The following is a 23217-nucleotide window of genomic DNA, read 5'->3' as shown; positions in this document are numbered from 1 at the left end:
TGAAACCAATCATAAAATTTTTATTGACACTAAAAAAGTGACATAAAAAATCAGACCAATAATCTCTAAGTCTATTTGAAAATTTTATACTGAAAAATAAAAATTAGCATTATTTTTCTTGTTTTTGCTTTCTTTTTTTAAACATGAAAGTTAGATTGCAATATAACATGGAGATTCTTTGACATGCTCAATCTAAATGGAAAATACACTTTTTATCTTACGTTCTACAGTACATACTTTCTCTTGTTTCTTCCTCTCCTCTCCTCTCCTCTTCTCTCCTTTTTTCTTTTCTTTTCTTTTCTTTTCTTTTCTTTTCTTTTCTTTTCTTTTCTTTTCTTTTCTTTTCTTTTCCTTTCTTTTCTTTTCTTTTCTTTTCTTTTCTTTTCTTTTCTTTTCTTTTCTTTTCTTTTCTTTTCTTTTCTTTTCTTTTCTTTTCTTTTCTTTTCCTTTCTTTTCTTTTCTTTTCTTTTCTTTTCTTTTCTTTTCTCCATTACTCAACTTTACTATGTCTGCGATAAAGTACTAAATTTGGTCAGGCAGATTTAATTTCCCCTTTTTAAAAGCACTACCTAAAAACTTATCTTTCTTAAGTGCCACTGGGAGTCTGGCACCACATAACTAATCAGAGAATTCAGTAGCTTCATGTCCATGTGATGCCTCAAGTTCAAAGGGGACCAAGACATCCTGTTTGGTGTTTTGTTTCACTCAAGCTATTAAAACTGCCCAGACCCCCTTAAGTGTTTTTAAAGCAATATTCTTTATTCCTCATCAATAACCTAAACCATTATAAGAAATAGTGTCAGCCTAGATAATTTTCAAATTTGTAATATGATTAGGAAAAAAATAGTTATTCTCAATGAAGTGGAAGGTCTAAAACTTCTGATGGATGCAACCATTTCAGATATATTACTGTTTTCCATATTACTTCAAGATTTTTGCTTAGGAATTCTATTCAGCTTTTGTGACCTTGATGTTTTTTTTTCCTCAGAAGATATGCTGGGAAATTCCCAGAGGTGTGTACCATGTGTGGGAATGTATACAACCAAAAAGGGTCAAAAGAAAAAAATAATATGGGTCACTAGATATGCACTGTCTTCATGTACTTTCTACAAATCTACAGCTGATGAAGCTGACACCACTAGAAAAATAAAGTTTTGTTCATAAGGTCATATAAACATCACAATTTTTTAGATAACTCCTTTGATGTAGCACATCTTCTGATTCAATTAAGAGTTTCGAAATCTTATCACTCGATCAATAGATTCTCCTTACTCCTTTTCCCAGGGCTTGATAAGAATTTAAGACAATTGATTACTTATGAGTTTGGCCAAATGAAAAAAATTACTTTTAACCTGTTTGTGTTTCATTTTAAATAAACGTAGGTTCCACTTTTACTTTTTTTCTAAGATGCTTTGAAATCCTGGAAGTAGATATGCAACTATTTAAGAGCTCATTAAACACAATCTCTTGAAATTCCTGATAAACCTATTAATATGTAAAGCAGTCATATTCAAACATGATTTTATTGTAAATAGTTTTTCCAGTGTAAGAACTATAAAAGGTGCTTCCTGTATTTGGAATGAACTATAACTTTTACCCGACAATAAAGGATTTCTTTACAACTGTCATGTCTGAAACTATAGATACTGATCTCTACTAGAAATAAAAAAGATATAGGTAGTAACAGTTGGATTTTGTTTCTTATAAGTCAAAATCTTTTCTTTTCTGCCAAAAATTTTGAAAGAAAAAATATTTTTTTTCCTAAAGTTTTGGTAGAGGAAATACCAAAATTATAAATAAGAATGCTCTTGCTCTTTAATTGAGAAAACTCTCAGAAAGAAATTCATATGAAAAATTTTATTTTTAAAAATTTGATTATTTCTTTTGGCAGCACAAATTACGTGGTAAGTGATGATCTTTCCTTACACTGCACTCACTGAAATCATATCTAACATAAGTAATCACACATAAAAATTAGGAAAATTATTTTGAGCCTAGCACTGTCACAACCCAAGCATTTCATTAAAGGATGCCTGTTGTTTTCAAATGATAAAGCTTTTTGTTATTGCTGTTTTTCTTTTTGAGTTTATTAATCCATCTTAGGCAGGTAAAAACAGCTTTAGAAACGAGCCATCATAAACAAAGTGCCTAAAAAATTTTGGTCACCACATAGGTAACAAACTAGCCTTTTTTTGCAGATGGTAATCTAACTATGATCAGACTATGGATCTAAGTAAACAAATATTTAACTCATGCCAATGATTTTTACCATAAGCAGAAACGAGGAGGTAACTAAACTCTGATTAATTTGCAGTATTTTGTTGTTCTGGATATGTACTTATGTTTAGTTTTTTATTCCTAATTGGCAGAAGTTGGCCAGGGATCTGTCCCTTGGTTGATTTTACTGCATATAAATCATAATCAGTGATGGGGGAAAAGGAAGGAATCTGAAATAAATGAACTAATGTATAAAATGAATGAATGTATTTCAAATGGATTTATTTTACAGCAGAACTATTCCTTTTTCTTTCCAAGTTAATTCTATAAAACTTCAGGAAGTATTTAAATGATTTACATAACAGATTTCTCACATAAGTATGCACTAGAAGAGATTTTTAGCCTGTATTTTTGTACTATACTAATACTTACAATGCAAGGCACAGGCCCTGTAAACATTACTTATTTTAGTAAATTTTAATCAGATTGGTGGATTGGCCTCAATCAACAGAACTGCCCAAAGTGAGTAAAAGCTTGTGGGATTAGGACTTACATTCTTGTATTACCAGCAATTTTACGGCAATTTGTTGCTACAGGCAGAGGCAAGAAAAATTTCATTGAAAAAATACAAATGAAGGTAATTTAAATGTTGAAAAAAGTAGTGATTTTTAAATGTACTAGCAACTTGCACTATTTTATTGCAGATTTGATGGTATTTAGTGTTTGCATTAAAACTGTTGGGATCAGAAGACTACAGTGGAATCTCCTTGTTCAGTTTGTAAAGACAGTGCTGCAGGGAAAACCTTTAACTATGAGGGAAGTATGTTCTAAGAACTCCGTGAGTCAGTGTTTCAAGTTTGATCACATAAGTAAGCATTCATTTCCCTTTATCCACAAATAATTGACAAATTCACTATAACTTCTTTCTTTGTAAGTTCTTTTCTTTTGATTTCCAAAGGGAAGCCAAAAGTAGCTTGGACTTCATCTTCTAAAATTTCACAACCATTTTATTTTATATATTTGCTTGGTTAAAAGAAAATACAACAGCAACTATGACAATTGCCTAGGATCAAAGCCAAAAATACCAAGAAAATCTCTTTAGATCAGTGAGGAGTTGCTTGTGCTGATATCAGTCAGGCCTTGAGTGTACTTGATATTGGGATAGTGTGAAAAAGATGAGTTTGCAGACCCAAAAAACAGATGGCCCCTTATCACCCCGTGGGGCTAGACACACAAGAGCAAACTTCAGAGACGCCTTACCTTTACCCTGTCTGTCCCTATCAGGAGACTGTTATATTAAGGGTTATTGCCTCTCTAGCCTTCCCTGTGATCAGCTTTTGAAGTCCATGGCCAAGAGGCCAGTGTGAGAATATCACCCCAGATAAGAGGTGTTTGCTCTGTGAAAAATTCAGGACAAGAATCCGTGGGCCTTGTGACAGTTCAGCAGGGAACCACAAACTCCAGCTAATATCTTCTAATCCCTGTTGGTTTCAGAACTACCCACCATAAAAAGCATAACTGGCTGTTTATTTGTGCAGGCAAGAGATAACATCTTAAAGTTACAGTCTGCCTTAAGTAGTAGGGATGTGAAGCCCAAAGAAATGAACCATCCATGCTCATAATCAAAATTGTGTGTGCTCCCTTCTTCTCTGTCTAACGAGATGTAAACATTTTGGCTGGCGTTTCTTTTAAAAGTTATTAATCAAATATATTGGTTAGGATTCACAAAGGATAGTCCAGTCTGCAAATTACATGTCTTCTTTTATAACATTCTGAAGCTGTGAACAATATGTTAAAAATTTTCCCATGGCACAACCAAGTAAATACTTGTGGCACATTTCTATTTATTACAGAGAATAGTTAAATTCTGAGACATAAATCTTTTCTTCTACTAAAGGCTTTACAAATTCCCAAAGACAAGTCTAATTCCCAATGCAATGATGCTATGAAGGATCAGACACTTTATTATGGAGAAATCCACATTTGGAGATGTCGTTCAACAGTTTTCTCTCAGGACCCAATCCTGTAAAAAGCACATGCAAGTTGCTGAACACTGTGTCAAGCTCCATTAGTTTCAAAATGACCCTAAAATATTATATTTAATTGGCTGTATTTAAATATTAATTTGACAAGATTAGTACTGCCTAAGTAGAAAAAGTGCCTTTTCCTTTTCTTCATTCCATTAAATGAGTCTTTTGATTTTGATAAGGAAAAATTCATAAGTTTAAATACCAAAACTGAGAGAAGATGTCACCAGTTTTACCTTTTCTGCAGCCCACACATCAGCTATTGTCATTAGCCAGTGTCACTACTGTAGTATGAAAGGAAAAATAACAAGAGGTAGGTGAAGAGATAAGGGAAGATGACTGAAAAGGGAAAATAATTCTTAATGATTCTGTGGAACTTCTTTTTTCCATTGTAATCTATCCTCTGCCCTGTCCCCAGCAACTGTCCTAAATCAAGTAACTGGCATCTGATGCATTCTGCAGATGGATCGGCACTGTATATCTGGAACATAGCATACAGGTGGTTTTTCACTTGCACTAGTTAGCTAACTAGCCAGCAGACACATCTTCTATTTGTGGGGCAGGAGTGGGAATGGAAAATGGAAATCTCTCCTGGCTGATTTACAAAAAGAAAGACTAAGTGAAAGAGCAGGTCAAATGAGAGCTTACTTATTAATATTTCTAATTGCTTTCGCTTCCTGCTTGGGCTGGAAGGCACACTGCTTAACCAATCACTGAAAACACTGGGCAATAACAAAACCAGCGCTTAGAGTTTTGAATCCTTCAGATGTCTTTTGAATACTTATTCAGTTAAAGATGAGCGCCCCAAAATCTGAAGATGAGGATTTCTCTGAATACAGAAAATGAGGTGAAATGTTCACTGATCTAATCCCATTTCCTTTGGTTCAAATGGTAGTCTAAGCCACTGACACGTGCTTTCTTGACAGCATGTGAGAGTAGATTCCTCAAACCAACATCAGAATTGTTCATCCACCACTTTCATATATTTTTTCTGTATTTCTCCAAATTTTAATTGCTTCTTTAATAGGAAATCTACAAAAAAATCTTATCCTCTTCACCTTTACCTTTTACTATGCTATGTCCTAAGCTGTGTCCTAATATTTTCCAGTAAATTCCTCTCTCTATTCAGTTTCCACAGAAACCAACAGATTACTCTTTCCTCACAGAACAGAATTTCTGGAATTCTTCAAGTTTCATATTTATTAGTATAAATGTAGTGCAAATATCAATAATGCTGGAGTCCCTAGCAAAGAATTCTGAACTGAAATTTACAGTGGAAGCGGAAACTTCAGGGGTAGAAATGCAAGAATAGATGTAGCATAATTTGATCTAGGAGGCTGGGTAATTCAATGGCTATGTCCAAGCCATATGGGATGCTGCACCAGCAGACGCTAAGGGACAGAAGGAGAAAGAAATCAAAATGTTCCTTCCCCCAGTAAATCCAATGAAAATACCCACGACTGGTGGAACGTCACCAGTGAGCTTGCCGTCTGCTTTGATGAGGAGTATGTACTCCTTTTGTATTGTATCAAGCAACTGTTCAACTAGCATTGGAGAAATCACCCTAGAAAACAGCAAACATGGCTTCCCAAAGTGAACAACTGGAAACAAAAGTTTTGATGTTATGTGTTCATGCTGCCAGTCACCGGATATCCTACATTCTCCAAGAAGTAAAAGGAGCAAATGGAAGATCTCTTTTGTGAATCAGGAGATTCTCCAAAGACACACGTTATGAATGTCTGTTCCTCTACCTCCAAAGTTTTTAGCTCAGGGTCCATCAGGATACACTCCCCAGTCCCACTGGATAACCATCTTATCATCTCCAGTACATCAAAAGTAAGCAAATGATGTTAACTGAAATCAATCTCTGAACCCAGAACTCAGACAAGAAGGCAGCTGTGGCAACTGAGTAAACGTAACGGCTTTCTGCTACCAAAAGGTATCCTATCCCTTCTCTCCCATCCTCTACTTCCCTGCCTTGCACTAGCTCCCTCATCCATTGGTTCCTCCATAAGCTGATTCAGCTTGATGGCTTAACAGAAATCTGTCCCCTTTTTTTGGTTGAGTAAGTTTTCTGATGGGTAGAGAAGTTAATGTTGCATTTGTTTAATGAGGGATTGGACAAAGAAGTAGATTTTGTGCAAGGTAAATAATGGACTATTCAGTAGTGGAAGAGGCCTGTAATCCTCCACCCCCTTTTTCAATAGTAATGAGCTGTTAGAGTGGCTCACACCATCTAGTGGAACTGCATTCTGAAGTAGTTAGCACCAGACTTTGCAAGGTCACAGCTTCTTGGACTGAGAGGTGATTCAAAAAGGCCTTTTTACTCGTAAAGAGAAAAAATTAGAGATGGCTTCATAAAATCCTGCAATGCTGTTTTTAGAGACTAGAACTATGTTTAAAACACTACCAAATCAAAACTCTTGTTCTGTTTAATCAGTTATGAATTTGCATGAGCTTTCTTTACCTGTCTTCCTTTAACATCTACGTTACTTTAGCCCCAGTAGTCTCAGTTAGGACTGAAACTCTTTCACGCTAGATATTCTACAGTCAGAAGAACAGGTATCTCCTCCCTAAAGACTTCACAATCACTCTATCCTAAATAACTTACAGTCAGCCCAAGGTACTGTGCAGTAGATAGCTATACAGCTATTTGGAGGCTCCTTTAAAAATTCAAAAAAAAAAAAAGAAGATTTAAGTCTGCAGTACTTGAAATACTCAGAATTGTCACATAAAATATTTTATAAATATTGAGGTTGACACTTAGCATATCTTTTATCAGATATATATCTGAGGTACCAAGCTTAGACCCAGATCAATTCTACATCCAAATTCAGTGATATTCAGCTCTAGCATTTTGCTTTGGTCTGTTTCTAACATATACACTACATATCAAATGCAGCTGGAAACTGAAAAAAGTTCCAAGATACAGTAGCTTGATTCTAAAGACTCAAAAGTTCATTGAAAAGACTGTTAATAAAGAACCAGATCGTTACGCTTGGTGGAAAAGTATCTGCTAGAGAGTGAAAGTAATTAATTATTTAACACTCCTTGAAACTTTATAGATCTAATCGTCAGGCATAATTTCAAATGTTTAACTTGATCTTTATAAAACAAAATTTCACTATTTTTCACATCAGTTTCACTGATTTTTCCATCAAGTCTCTAGTGTCTGAGTGTCTAGCACTGAAGCATACCTGTTTATAAGGATATTATAAGAACATCTGTTTATAAGTTTCATTTAAAGCATTCAGGTGATGGTAAACGCACCGTGGCAGATCACTCATTTCAGTGATCAATTACCTCATTATTAAAATGTGCACTTTACTTCTGAATTTGTGTGTCCCTAGATACTACAGATTTTACCTTCCTATCATGTTGCATGCCACATTCAGAGACCTCATTATCAAAAACATTACCCTCTGTGGGAAGCTGCAAACTGTGATCAGTCATGTGAAGGGCAAAGCAGAAACCAGCAGGACAGAAATCCAGGTTCAACCTGTTTGCTCCTACTTGTGTTCTGAAAAAGCACCAGTTCCTACTATGAGAAGAGATATTCCTAGCCAATGACCTGTAGGCTATGCACAAGTCAGTAACCTTTTTACATACTAATTTCTACCACTTAAGGTGACATATCCTTCGGAAATAAGTTGATACTTAGAGCATTTATTGTTTCCTCTCTTGTGATTAATCGGACAGACTATGGACTGTTACAGTGAAGTTTTCTAAGCCCTACCCACTGAGGGCTCAGGAGGAGGAAAACTCTTCATAGCTTTACCAGGTATGTCATTGGTCCCACTTGAACAGAGCGTCTCACAGCATAATAAGACTTTTGATACGTTAGGGAAGTTATTGCAGTGCGCCCAATAAAAACTTAGTAAGTTGCAAATTCGCTTAGCTGGAGTCAATTACATTTTAGATACTGGATCTATCTTGCATCACAAATTTGGCATAACAGCAAACAGGTATCCAAACTGACACTGCAGGATTTGCTCCTTAAATCCCTGCAGTGGTATCTTTTCCTACTGCTAATTGCTGATCTTATTTTGCACTCTGGTGTTAAATAGCATCCTTGGAATAACAGGGTAAAACAACAGGAAAACTCCAGTAAATCATGATGGCCCTTAACTGATGTAGTGTTTGGGAAGATATGTGCCCTGAATAAAATCTTGTCTGACACGTCTCTATTTTATTCTTTTTCTGGAATGATCACCAGTTAATGATCAATTGTGTGCAATATTTACTTGAACAGTAAAGTGATATCAGGAACTTTAATACAGGCATTATTGTAAGGGCTGATCTGTAAAGCAAAGAGAAAATAATTCAGATCAGGATAATGTTATAGGAAGAAATTCTAAAGTCAGCAGAGCTAAATTTAAAAAAGCTGCACTTACAGGATTTAACAAATTGCAAATTTATGATCAGATCTGGCAGCTCTTTTTCAGATTTGTACACTTTAGAGAATTGAAATGTCATGATGATACAGTATAATTTAACAGAGGTCACAGAAATTAACTATAAAATGCAGTATATATCAGCTCTACTTGCAGTAGTTCCACCTAAGCATCATCAGGATGAGATGAAACAATAAACTCATATTCTTTAAGCATATCCTTCCTATTCCAAATGTAAAATCCTTTTACTACCTATATTGCTTTCTCATTATTTTTCTTATATTTTCTCTTTGATACAATTTTTTACTACTCCAGTTCAAAAAGTGGATTTTATACAGCTGCTTTCATAGTATTTAATATATTGTGCTGATATTTTACCTAGTGCTTTATTAAATAAATTAGTGCTATTCTAGTAATAAAAAGGAAATACTAGGTTAGTCAGAAACTGACTTTAGATTAAACTTTAGATTATACTTTAGATTAAAATTAAAGTATCTTTTTAGTCCTTAACCTGAACAAAGGTCTCTCAATGATATCAATAGTCACTCTGTATGAAGATCAAAAATAATATAGATGCAAAGTATAGTATAGATGATTCTCATTTCAATAGTTCTTTCACTGAGTGTTGATTAAAATAGTGAAACATCTATAATAATACAGTAAATAAAGCTTAGATGATGAAGGATACTGATGGATAATATATAAGACTACACAAATTTACGTCTTTATAGTATTACAAATTGTAAAAAGAGTTAGTTTCTCAGAACAATCAGAAATAAATATTGTTTTTTAAGAGTAAAGCAAATAAGTATGTATGTACACTCACAGATGTACTTACTGAGGGGTATGCTGTAAACACTGTTAACATGTAATTAGGACATGCCTATGTTGCTATCTTATTTCTTGTTACATTATGTTGATATGCTGCATCATGTTCTTCAAGTTTTTAAAGCAGATTCTCAGCTGAGAAAAACTGGTAATGACTTTAGTTGTCCCATTTTACATCAGTGGTGAATATTGTCCTTTGTGTACGCATTTGCAAGCAGCACCATTGGTAGCTAGTGCTGCATCCCAAGATCTGCCAACTCCACAGAGATGTGACAGCTTGTGGTTAAAGTACCAGTGGAGCCCTTAGAGAGTCCCTGCTGGTGCACCCTGCTTCTTCACAGAGCCTTTAGCAACCAGTTTAACCGAGCAGCATTGATGCAGCTATGCCAATACAAGGACGGACTTGACTGACACAAATAGCTCCTTTTTCCCCCTAATTATTTTAGTTAGAGAAGTTAAGTTTGACTCATGAGAGAGGTGTAGCAGAAAGAAATATCTGAGATAAGCTGCTGGAGGATCCCTGATAATCTGCTGCCAGATCCTTCCAGAAGTTAGAGAAGCTCACGAGTAGGAGGTGATAGCTATCACTGATGCCACGTAGTAGGCCAGGAGGACTACCTGACAGAGCTAAACTGCCATATGACACAGCCATATTACACTACCAATAACCTCTCTTTCTTCTCCTTTCCTTCTCATGTTAAACATGGTGTAGCCATGATGGCCAAAGGACACAGGAAGGCAAAGATTGTGAGTGGAGAAAATATTTTTATCAGAAAAACTGCTAGCACTGGAAAAAGTGACTCATTTTCAGGCACAGCACCTTTTTTAGGAAGACCTTCTTCAGGACAAAGGGTTTGTGCATTCATAAGTTTATCTACCATCTCAAGTTATGCGAGGTGGTCTAATAAAAGATACTGCCTATAAAGCTTGCCTTTTCCTACTGAGATATTGGGAATATAGCTGGTACCAAAGGCCTAAGACCTTTCTGGCAGCAGTGAACTCCTCCATATGCCACTAGTCATCTCAAGTGTTCAAAGTTCATTTTGCTCTTAATAAATTATAAAATACACCACCAAACTTATGCACATGGACGCGAGTATCTGTTTCGAGTTGTATTTATTTGTGTGGGTATGTGCATAGGTATATGTATAAGTGCCTTTTCAAATGATAGCACTTCATTGAGCAAAGGGATTGGAATAAAGGCTAAAAAGAGGTAACCCAAAAGAAATGCATCTGATAAATTGTCAAGTCTGGAGATGAAAGAAATTTTTTACTTAATTCTCATTCTTACTTTGAGGCCAGATAAAAGTTAGTTAAATATTCATTGGACTTGCGAAAAACTTTCTCCTCAATAAAATCAACAGGCAAGGAGGAATGGTAAAGGCCAGCTGGAGAAGTTTGGGAAAGAAATTTGAAAAGTGCAGAAGGAAAGGATAGATTCAAACCTCCTTTCCAATCTTTTTTAAACACTATTTTTTTCAACACAGAAAAAAAGTTTAGTGATTTATATACTTATAGTGACTGGAAATAAATTAGGCAAGTGAGATATCTTCTATCTCTACTACCATCATTGCTCTCTGTTGACTATTTTCCACACCACACTCTGCTAGAGGAGATGAAGATCATCTCACTTTGAGAAAGTCTGACTCGCACATCAAGCCTAACACTGCATTGAAGCCAGCTGCAAAGATATGTAGGATATTCTGTTGCTGATGTATTTGTTTAGTATTAAGAAACCACAAATGATCATTTAACCATATTGAACATAATTTCAATAAAACAAAAAATTAAAATAGTGGGTTAAGAGAGGTTATAATTTACACCTCTCAAATTGAATGGAAGTAATGGACCAAGTTATTCTTTATGCAATTCCATTGCTTTCTATATGGTTACTCTAAGACTGTAACTGGTCCAGTCTGTCTTCTTCATCCTACGGTTTTAACTTTATGACTGGGGAATACTGATTAGTTAATACTTTTTAATTTTTCTTCTCTGTGACTGTACTCTTAAGTGAAGACATAAATAATTCCTTATCAAGAATTTAGCGTCTCTCTAACTCTTTTTAACAGGCAAGGTTAGTAGCTAGGAACCCAGCTTCCCTCCTTTGATTTCTGTTTTCCTAATTTATATGGATAAAGTTTGAACTGGGTCATCAGAAATGAGAAAATCCAATATTTTAAGTGCGCACAAAGTGCTAGAGATTTATAAAGAAAGAATTTTCGCACATTAAAATTTCACTTTACATTCACTTGCTTAGGGTATAATTTATGATTCTTACAATGAATTATATTACAAATTTGCATAAATAGCTATTTGTAGTCTTTAAGATGAATGTTTCTCTTTAGATATCATTTTTCTACATACCACATATAGTATGTTATGTTCTGAGGAGGTATGGTGGAATGTAGAGAATTTTATTTTGGGGAAATAATAAATTCCTTTGGCTCTGTACAAAAGGCTTTATTCATCCCTCAGGTGCACGATCATTATCTGGGTCTATCTGGGCTTTTTCCTTAATATAAACAAGAGCAACCTACTGTAAATCATCTTTTTTTTTGGTTATAGACACGTGTGCAACTAGTAGATGTACAGTCTCTTAGATTAAAAAATCTACTATCATTTCAGACTCTATGAAAAGCTATGAAGAGTTTATTAATTCATTCACAAATGAAAATTAGCCTGAGATATTTCCAATATAAAGCACAGACTGCTTTGCTGTCATGGTGAAATTCAGTTTATCCTGAGAGAAAATATGAAGCTCATTGCAATTTGTAGGCAAGCTATGCCAGAACACCAGGTATGGTCCCTTAAGCATGCATTCTTGACTGCAGACAAATGTCCAGTGCTACTCTATAAAATAACTATTTTTAATCACTTGGAAGCTCGTTTCCCTGGCATATAAGCTCACAAACTGATGCCTCTAACCAGGAACCATACCGATGAAGAAAAATGATGAGCAGCCTACGGAGAAGCCTTTCACAAAGGGCTTTTCAGTGCACAACGTTTGAATAAAAATTGAAATACATAGATAATTGATCCTCAGACTTGGGCTACAGTGTTTCTTTCCTCTCTAGTGCAACCACTGCATGAGCCTTAAAAGCTGTGCAGAAACTAAATGCATATTACTCCAAGCCACAGAGACATTTTCTTCCCTTTCCATTTCTAAATTAGCACCCTTGTGAGTGTGGTTCAGTGAGGCCTTGCACTACTCTCTGCATTCTCCCTTTCCACAGCACACCAGTATGAACCCTCAGTCTAGCTCTTCATCTATCCCTTGGTATTCAGAGGAAAGTGTAAATTGTGCAGCTAAAATGAAAATAAAATATATATCGCTCATCCCTACTCCTCTTGAATTAAATGGAAACATGCCAACTTCATTCCAATGACCCAGAATAAAAGGCGGAGGGTCAGAAGGAGAAAAGCCCTCTGAGTTGGGGTCCATTTGTGCATGGTGTCAAATGCCATTCACTCTTATTGACTTCCCTGAACTTTTCCCCAGGCATTTGTCATTAGCAGCAAAGATCAATATTTTATATCTATTTTTATACCATTATTATGGTATTTCTTGAGAATATACATACTGAAGAACATTATGCACAGTACTGAATTAGGAAACCATTTTGTGTCACCACATGGAAATTGATTTATATATAGCGATGTTGCATTGCACAGCAAGTACAGGTTGTTACTACATTATCCCATCTTCTTAACACCCCGTGTTCACAAACATTTTGGTCACAATATCCAGTAAGAGCTAGTGACTTTAGAGTGCTAAGTATGAGACACCTCAAATAGAATTGTCCTTTAGAAAGCATTGAGTCTCTGCCCTGAATACATTTTCTGGAAAACTAAAATGGACATTCAAACACTGAGACACCCAACAAAGTAGTCTTTTTAGAAAATTTTGGCCTTCATGCACACTTATGTAATTCAGGATTAATGCCATTGATTTGAACAAATTACAACAAAAGAGTAATATGAGATTGGATTTAGGCCTTCAAAGTTTAAAAACTCCAATACATTTCTCAAGAAAAATAACTTACTCCAGCATTTGGAAAATGGGGCCTATTGAAAAGCATGAAACCTCTGAAATGTTATTTGAATGCCAGAAAAGTAATACTTTAAAAAGCCAAGATAAAAATGCCAAAAGGAAAAGAAAGGAGTGAGCCAGCAACGCTAACGTGTTCATTTCCGCGTTGCTCCATGAGCTGTATGGGACCCCAGAGTACTGTGGCTATCTATGAATATTAATTAATGGACACTCTCTGCCTTCAGTTACACATGTGTAATCTCACAAAGTAGAAATATGTACATAATGTGGACTGAAAATAAGGTTCATAACTGGAAAGGATGCCAGCCCAGAAATGTGCACCTTATGACTTAATACCTACATTTAGCTGTGACTTTATACCCGCCTAGTGGAGGGTCATGGCCTTCCACAGCATCGAATCCCGCTGATACTAGGACAATCTCTGGATCAAACTCATTGGCAGCAGGCATAATCACAGTCCTGTAGAGAGGAAAAAAAAAATAGTTACAAATTAAAAGAATTTATATCTTCATGATATAAATTGCCACAATTTCAAAAATCCACAATGCAATAAGATTTTATACATCAAAGATGTTAATACTTTCCTTTAATTAAGCCACTTTTCATTATAGCTGTCCAAAACCAAACCAGCTCCAAGACTTTAATTTATTTCTTTCTATACTCACTCTTTTTTCTTTTCTATGTTTCAGGGAAAAAATGCAGGTACATGTGAAAGCCTCTAATATTACACACACATCTGTGCCTGTTTTATCCTGCTGCCTATAAAAAGCTGCCTCTTCCAGGGAAGTGACTAATGGTTTACAGAGAGCACTCAAAGCCTGAGTGGAAACCCGGACTGCTCCAGTTAGTGCGAACTTGGTGTAAATTTGAACTATAAATTTCTTTTGGGAAAATGTTTGCTTTCCAAACTTTTTTTCTTAACATTTTTAAATGTTTGTCGAGGTGGGGGGTGACTCTAGCAAAGGAAAAACATGAAATTCCCTTAATCAAATCCAGACTATGTTGTCAAGCCTTTCCAAGGTCAAGCATAACAGGAATGTGACAACCACAACTAGTGACAGCAACCCCTGCTGGTGTCAGTAAGATAATTCAGTTCTTCACAGTCACAAAGATTCCACTTTTTTAACCCCTTCTTTGACAAACTGCAATAGTGATTTTTGTTGCTATTTTGTTTTAGTTTTTCTACAAACTCAAAGCATGAAAAATGTATTGAAGGAAAGGATAAAACGTTGCATTCTGCTTCCACAGAGGCCTTCTTTCAAGCTAACTTTCCACAGTGAATGCAAAAGGATAATTTTTACACTAGATGACAAACACTGAGCTTGTAATGACTGTGTTAATGGAGGGAGATGTCACTAATATTAAAAGAAAAATATACGAATGAATGCTCTGATCTAAATGTATTAATTCTGGGAAATCCCTATCAGTTTACAGTGGTCGAAATCTGAGGATGAGTTTTCTACATGTGCAATATTATCTATCTTAGTTCAAGTACTATTCATTCATTTGCTTATTCAATAAGCGTAGGCAAAAGAGATTATGCTTCTGTTGAAAGATTTATGTTTTCTGTGGAGAAAAAAAAAATTATTAACTCTTTAGTTTGTTTTCAATTTATTTTTTAGTCTGTATTCTATGGTCTATTTTTAACATTAGGGAAGTCTTCCTTTTACTCTTTACTTAGCACAATTCAGACTAAGTAAAAAATTCTTATTAGGACTTACAGTATTGCAATGAATATCATTTTATGATTAAAAAAATTGAGACAATTTAATTTTTATGATCGTTTCACTGAAATTGAACCAAGAAAGTCTGCTGGCAAAGTGATATATAGGACAGTGTGTGATATATCCCTTTTTTCCCATGTCATTACTAGGCCTCTTCTGAAGTATGGATTCCAGTACCAAGCACCGCACTTCAAGCAGGACCTAGATCAATTCGAGAAAACCAAGAAGAGAACAACGGGGAAGGTGTGAGTTCTAAAAAATGTGACCTATGTGGAAAAAATGTAACAGTAACTTTGGTCCACAGAACATGAGAGTAGATATGATGAAAGTCTTCAAATATTTAAGTGGTTGTTGCAGGAGGAAAGAAATAACCTGTTCTGCATTTCCATTGTGGATAAGACAAGAAATAATTGCAGCAAGAAAGATGGAGTTCATACACTAGGAAAAACTTTTTAATAGTAAGGATAGGTAATCACTGGAATAAAGTGCTAAGGAAAATTCAAGAGTCTCCATCTCCTAGAGTTTTTTAAAAATAGGTTAAACAAACACCCACCAAGCTTGCTACAAGCTCAAGCTGATATGGCCTTGAGGCAGGAGGTGAGAGTACACCTCTTGAAGCTCTTTTTTCCTGTAATTGTATAATTTATAGCTGTATAATTCACACACTACACATATGAATAGTTACATTAAACATGACTGAACATGTTTGCAAAATTAACTACCTAAAATTAGGGAACGACATAAAGAATAAAGATCTCCTATGCAACCATATCTTATCTTTCTTATGTACATACCTTCTGACACTCCCTTTAATTATATGTTCATTGTCTCAAGCAACACATACTTCCCAACGTCTTCAACACATGTGGCACAGATCCTGATTACTGATGAGGACTGTGGCTGATATCTAACCTTGATCTGTCCCCATAGCACCATATATCTTATGCACTGAAAGAAGGAGGGATCCTGCAGAGAACCCTCCCTATCTGCAGCCACTTGAGCTTTTGCCCACCTCCTCTCCATTCGCATTTCCTCAGACTCCAGTCAGGCTATTTTTTCCTTTTCCATGCCAAATACAGTAGGAGCCCTTCAAGCACAGCATAGCCAATGTGCTGGAGTATCAGGAAATGGAGCATGTTCAGAGCAGGCAGAATCCTTGGAGACTCAAGCTACCAAGCGCTAACAAACCTTATCAGGCTAGAGCAGGCTGAGACTTTTCAGGGAGCATAATTTGGTATCTTACAGAAAATCTACAATTCTCCTAGCACATTTCAAGGTCTTGCTTAAAAGCGTAAAGGTATCAGCACAGAAGCAGCAAAAAATAATTTAACTACAGTTTCTTACAAAATTCAGTCAAATAAATACATCTGACATGCAAACTGATAGCCAGACTAGGTAAAGTTAGCAAAATTATAAACGCCTGAAGACAAGCTCTTACAATACAAAGCACTAGGCATAGCTATTAGCACCATTTTTAATAGTAGCAAATAGTAAATGCTAACATATAAACCTATACAGAAAGGATATATAGCAATCTCCAGCTAATGGAAAGATAAGGCTATAAGGATAATAAAAGCTATAAGGATAAAAATGCAACTGGCATTTAGAATTAATTGTTCTGATATCACTTTCAGTATTATCTGAATTTATACAACTAAAATAAAACCTAAGAAGGCTCTTCTGAAACAGAAAGAAATTTTTCTTCTAAAATGTGCATATCAGTGTCTGCTAAATTTCACCAGACAAATGGCTCTCTACTTTTGCTGTAAGACTGTCTCACAAATTGTAACAGAACTTTGCTGGTGGGACCCTGCACTTTCTATACTAGAAGAGCAAGTCTCACTGCCCACAAGACCTGTGTCATCGTTCGTCTCTCTTCCATCGGCCATAATACCGAGAGACTTGGAATGTCAGAGCCCACCCAGCGCTATAGTAGTCTTGTTGATTTAATACTGAACAGAAACTCTGATTCCTTTTCTTTACAAAGGCATTATGGAAGATGTAATCTGTTTGCTAGATTACAGAAAGCTTGACTCTGGATTCCACTAAAAAGGTCCAGGATGTCTTCGGTCCTTGTTATGGCAGTCAAGACTGGTATTTAGCCTTTCAGAAAGATGACAACTGCAGGTCTCTCAATTGTGGAGACATCCAGGGATTTAGGGACATCTAGTGCCTAAATCTGCAGTCCAGTTTTCCTCTGCATTAGCCAACAGACATTTAAAGTCGTTCCTCTTTTGAATAACTACTACGAGCTTTCTGCTCAGAGACAAGCAGCTTAATATCTGGAAGATATCATGAGCATTTTGTTTTGGACTGTGTGCAGAAAGGACCTCTCTAACCTTTGCCTGGCCTTGGCAAAAACTCCTCTGCAGCACGAAGCACATATGTGTAAATTCCTTCACGAATGAAACAGATACTTTCCTGTCTCATGAAGTGCTGTAAGGAATCATTAGTTAAATATATTAATTTGTACATATGGAATAAGCTTCATCAGGACATAAATAAAAGCCTCTGGGATTTGCCACTTCTCGGACTCCAACCTTTTCACTCTACCTGAAAAGTCATTCTTAGGAAAACATTCCAAGATTAGCAGTTGTAAAGAAAGCCTACATAAGGATCTAGATCCTTCCTTTTTCCTCACCCAAAAGCAAGGTGAAGCTCACTTCTGCCCCATACACAAGTTTCCCTTGCCTCAGAAGAGCGAGAACTGTTGAACAGACAGCTGCAGCTCCTGATCCTGCACTGCCTCAGCCCTGTGGGCCTTGTGGGAGAAAAGAGTCTGCATCTTGCTCCTTTCCTATCTTATCTACACTCTGGAGGGCACAACAAGATGTGAGAAAAAGAAATGATTCACAGACGGCCTCCTCAGGAGCACTGCACACCACAGCAATTCTTTTCTGAATTGCTTATGAACAGAATCCTCTGAATCAGCTCATACCAGAAAATTCGTTCTTTTTTTAAACATACAAGTAACCTCGGTCATACACTAACAAATATTCACGTTAACCTTCACAAATTCTTCAGATCAGCCCTGTGCTCAGAAGTACAACTGCAGCTGGCAGGATTTGTTACAGTGCGAAGGGTCAAATCTCTGCTCCAGAAACGCTTCGCAAGGGTATGTAGGCAGATTGTATTCAGCCATAGATAAGAACAGTTACTGTCTTGTCTATAGAAGGATTAAGAAATATGATTTGGATTCTGACCACAGGGCACCAAACAGGTACAGACTGGGGACTGACAGCCTGTCAGCTGCCTGTTTGAAGCCAGCTGGGCTGCGGGGGTTATCAGCAAACAGAAGTCAATACTAGCATCTTCTCTGGTGAAATGAGCAGTTTTTGTCAGAAGAGAAACACATTTTGTTCTTCCACTATGACTCACACTCTCCTCTACTTCCATCTCCAAAGAAAATAAAACACATAAAAGAGATATTTATTTTCTATGGTCCTGAATCATATAGAAGCATAAATATTTGGTGTAACATAGTCACCTAATAATGACAGCAGAGTTACAGGGATATTTTGCGTGGCTGGCTGTTTCTTTCTTGTCTCTCATATTTTCATCAATATGCATGTCAAATCCTAAAAGCTTGAGCAGCTTGATCACGGGAATTATTCACCCACATTAAAGCCTGTGGCTATAATGAAATTGTGTCCTGCAGCCCAAGGTAGTGCAGATCTTCTTTTAAGTCTGAAGGTACTGGGAACGGAGTATGTGTCTGGGAAGCTGAAAAGATTCTTTTTTGTCCCACTAAGGAGATTTCCCCAAAGAATTAATACGTTCCATTTGGGTATGCTGCTGTCTGCAAAGAATCCAAGGGATGGCTTCCAGTTGGGTGTAGTCCTAGAGAAAACATCAAGCATGTGATCCCTCCCCTCCCCACCAATCTGAACATCAGATGCAAGACATTAAAGAGATCCTACCAAGGGACTCTGTTTACTCGATCTTGTTCCTTTTATTCTTCCATTCTATTTTTGTACATTTACAGCACATGGTTAGGATGCTCCCAAACATTTGTTCTCCCTGAAGAGATTGCAGAGAAGTACCCAATCCAGAAACGGTTCTGCAAGTACCATCACACAGAGCTGGAAATCTCAAAAGAAAGTTAAACTTATGCAAATAGCAACAATTCTTTTGCTGTGTTGGTAATTTAAAGAGAAAATAAGCAGGAAAATCAGCCCAGGAGAGAAATTTATGTAACAGAGAAAAAAAAAGATCTGCACTGTTCTAAAAGCACAGATTGGAATGGCTTAGTAACATAAATTATTTGTTCTTTCTCCAAAATCCTCCAGTGTTTTCATCCAGGGATCTCAAAGTACTTTCAGAACATTAATACATAGAAAGGCTGAAGTCTTCAGCTGTTATAAATCAGGATAGCTCTTTCGGTTTGTATAGTCCTCTAAAGCAAGCATTTCTTGTACCCACTTCACAGATGAATCACTAAAACTGAGAGCTAGTATAAGACTTGATTAAAAATATTGGCTGTCCCTGGAAAAGCCTAGAAAAAAATTGCAGAAGACACTAAATCCACTGCTTTAACTACTAGAAAACACTATAAAAGCACTATTGTTTATTCAATTTCCCCAGACCTATAGTTTGCAATAAATATGTATACCGTGCATGAGTGCTATTAGAGTGAGGTTTTCGCCACCACATGGGGACCAATCTCCTTTCTGAAAGAATGTAGGTCTATCTACAGTTTTTCTATTTCACGTTCTGAATATAAAAGCGTGCCAAACAATCACTATGTTGTTCTACCTTAAAATTACACAACTTTAAGCATGCTGTTGAATGCACACTGATATGCAGAGGTCAGGAAGAATTTAAAAGATTACCCCAACAGGTATCTGGAACTTATGGTATCTATTATTTTTATGTGTTGTTTGCACATAGGTTTTAATGTAACACGGTATCAAGTAATGACTGTCCTCACAGAAAACTGCATAGCATTTCTTCACAACTATCAGAGATAATTTTTTTCGCTGTTGGTAATATTAACTGAGTTTATATTACTGTCCACCTAAATTTTGGCTTACCTCCATGACATTTATTTATGCCAGTCCTGCTAGTAGACCAAGTTCACCAAGGCCAAACCTGAAAACTTAACCCTCTCCAAAAACTCCTTTCTGACGGTCATCTGATCATCACTTTTTTCTTAGACCTTTCCTGCCTAAATCCTGAAGATTTTATTTATATTAGTTTCTAAGTTATATTTTTAATACAGTTTTTATCTTTATAGCTTTTCTTTTTATATCTTTTCTTTCATCCTTATAGGTTTCCTTTAAATCTATTTTATTATTTTGTCTTCTCTACCTTTTATAGGCACAGCCAAAATTCCTGTCCTATTATTTTACACTTACATTATTTGCTTTCCAAAGACACAAAATATCTTTTTCTGTCATTCTTCAAGGGGAAAAAGGAACTACATCAATACAACTTCACTAGTGTAAACCATGCTCATTTTAGGGGGATTTACTCATGGTATTAAACTTAAGCACATGTCTAACTAACTGCTTAAAGGGTCAAGGTCTTCTAGGGGTGTGCTCAAGTTAATAATTTCAAATGTTAAACTTGCAGGAGTACCTAAAATGCCAGTGAATTAAAAGTTTTAAAAGCACCATCATCTTTGCTTTTTTTTGGCTTTTGAAGGTATTTACAGGGCCTAAGACTGTTATTTGTGGGTTCCTTTTTAAATGAATAATTATTTTGGCATCCTGCATGCAAGTTTCCTAAATTCTATTACAACTGGAATTGCAACATCTTATACACTCAAAAAGCACTATGATATCTGCTGATTTCATATTTTTTATCATTATTTAGAAAGGTGTTTTTAGTGTAATTATAAGGGTTCTTCTACGTTTTCTCTACCGTATGCCTCAGTCAGATCCTCTGAATTAGCATTAAAAGAACCAAGATAAGAATAATAGCCACCAGGACAGGTATGAGAAAAATATTACTTTGTGGTTTTCATAATGCACTTAAAAATTAATAGTATTGTCAAATAAAAATATCCAGCTTCTAGAAGATATGAGCAAATGTGCATACACACAGAGCACACATTCACATCTATGTTCAGAACTGAGTAAATTCAAAGTTCAGTGGCATTAGATTGAAGGATCTGAGTTAGTTAAAAACTGTGGTGAGTTTGCCCAAAGGCTATGGATCTATGCTCCCATCAAATGATCGTACATTGAAATAAGAGGTTACTTTGGAAAGACCAAATGTGTAGACACTTACTTCCAGCTGTCCAACATGCAAATACAAAGTGTTATATGGAAGTATAGCCCAAGGAAGCACATGCAGTGGCAGGATATCTCCTTGTGGAACACTTTTACCCTGAAAAGTGACTGAGTAAAAAATGAGTTTTTTATTAAATGTTCCTCTGCCTATTTAACATCATATCTATGTAAACACTTACACGATAAAAGAAATGTTTTCTATATTTTCACCATTTATTTCTTTTTCAGACCTCAGTTTAAGCTGGTTGGTATCATTCTATCTTGTGCAATATAAATAAAAGTTATTTACTAAGTACTGGCTGGTGGCTGAAGATGATATATGAGAAGAAAGAAACGTAGGCTTCATTTGCAAAGATGAGAATTCAAAATAAAGTACATTGCATGACTTAAAATAGCACCACCAACACTAGAAAGTAAAAAGCAATAAACATGGAATCCCACCATTTTTAGTAAATCATTTTTCCATTAAAGTCATTCTGACATGTATGGGAAAGGGTACTAGCACATACATAAACACAGCCACGTTTTATCCTCAAGCATTACTTAAGCCAGCGTTTAGCTTTCGTGGTGCAGTATGTACCTATCAGAAAATCAATTTGGTGCCCATTTGTTGTTATTACTTTATTTTATATAAAAGTAAATCTTTAGAAGCTTTTCTACCATAAAAATAATAATATCATTTAGGGTATTTTAAGTTTTCTATTTTAAAATTTGGATGGCTATAACACGGAGCTTAGAACACATATTGCATTTCTATGAAGCTTGAGTACAGTACAGTACAGCCCTTTTGCTATAACTAAATAACTATCAGCTTTACCTTTCTGTTAAGTCATTTCTTTCAGCAGTATTTTATCACAAAAATCAGTGGACTTAGCCTAAAACTTTAACTTAATAAGCTAATAATACTATTAAAATGGTTCCCTGCCCCCAGTAAATCTTGTTATACAGTAAAATGATTATTCCTAAGATGACAAAAGTGTTACAATGTTAGAAAAAGTTAACTACAGAGGTAAAAATTTACCACAATGTGTTGCATTTATAGAGTTCATAAAATGATTGACAGCATGATATCCTCCCTGAGGAGTTTGGTGTGTCTATGAAAAAGTGTATTATTTTGAGCATATTTTACCTTGTCAGTGTACTCTTTTTAAAGTAATTGACACCATTAAAATTCCTTAGCAACCTAAGAACAGTAGGAAATTACAAAAAAGATAGTGTAGTTGCTCTTTCATTTGCATTCCCAGGAATAATGGAAAGGTGATTGGGGAAAAGAAGGAAAAAGGTGACATTTTGAATAAATTAAAAAGAAAAGAGGGCCTTCATGCTAACTAAAAGAGGGGTCAGACGTATCAAGTTTGTATCTAGGTCTAAAAACTATTCTCCTCATTTACAAAAAAACTCCAAAAAAGCTCTCCAGTTTAGGCCTATAGCATATGAGACAATTAGGAGGAATAAAGAAAATGTACTACCTAAAATACTATTAAATATACTGCAATTCAGTTTGCAGTGTTAACAGTCCACTTATGACATCAGTAGAGTGATTACTAGAGAACTTTAAAATAATTTTCAGTACTTGCAAAAGTCAAGTGTGGGGAGGAAGGGAGGGTAAATTTTATATAAAACGCCTGGGGGATGGGTTGGAGTGGTTGCATTTTTCATGGGAGCAATAGGTTCAGTGGATAAAAGATACAGAAATCCCTCAGAAAAAGAACTTTTACCACAAAATTTGCTAAATTTCTG

The 23217-nt window shown here is 35.8% G+C and overlaps 1 protein-coding gene across 16 annotated transcripts in view; it reads right to left on the bottom strand.

The window, feature by feature from the left end:
- Positions 1-23217, bottom strand: part of HDAC9 (histone deacetylase 9) — a 508743-nt gene that overhangs the window by 51789 nt on the left and 433737 nt on the right. For 15 of the 16 annotated variants that reach the window (XR_011139634.1, XM_068935036.1, XM_068935038.1 and 12 more), the window contains one exon: positions 13858-13976. Coding sequence is in view for 15 of the 16 variants with exons in the window: in XM_068935036.1 (XP_068791137.1) it covers positions 13858-13976 (119 nt within the window). In the remaining variant the exon portion in view is untranslated. Of the gene's footprint in view, positions 1-3205; positions 4241-13857; positions 13977-23217 lie in introns of those variants that run through there. The other variant, XM_068935043.1, reaches the window with a different exon arrangement.

This window comes from Struthio camelus, chromosome 2 (assembly GCF_040807025.1).
Source record: "Struthio camelus isolate bStrCam1 chromosome 2, bStrCam1.hap1, whole genome shotgun sequence".
Classification (NCBI taxonomy): domain Eukaryota; kingdom Metazoa; phylum Chordata; class Aves; order Struthioniformes; family Struthionidae; genus Struthio; species Struthio camelus.
Note: the sequence above shows the minus strand (reverse complement) of the source record. Positions and strands in the feature narration are given on the sequence as shown.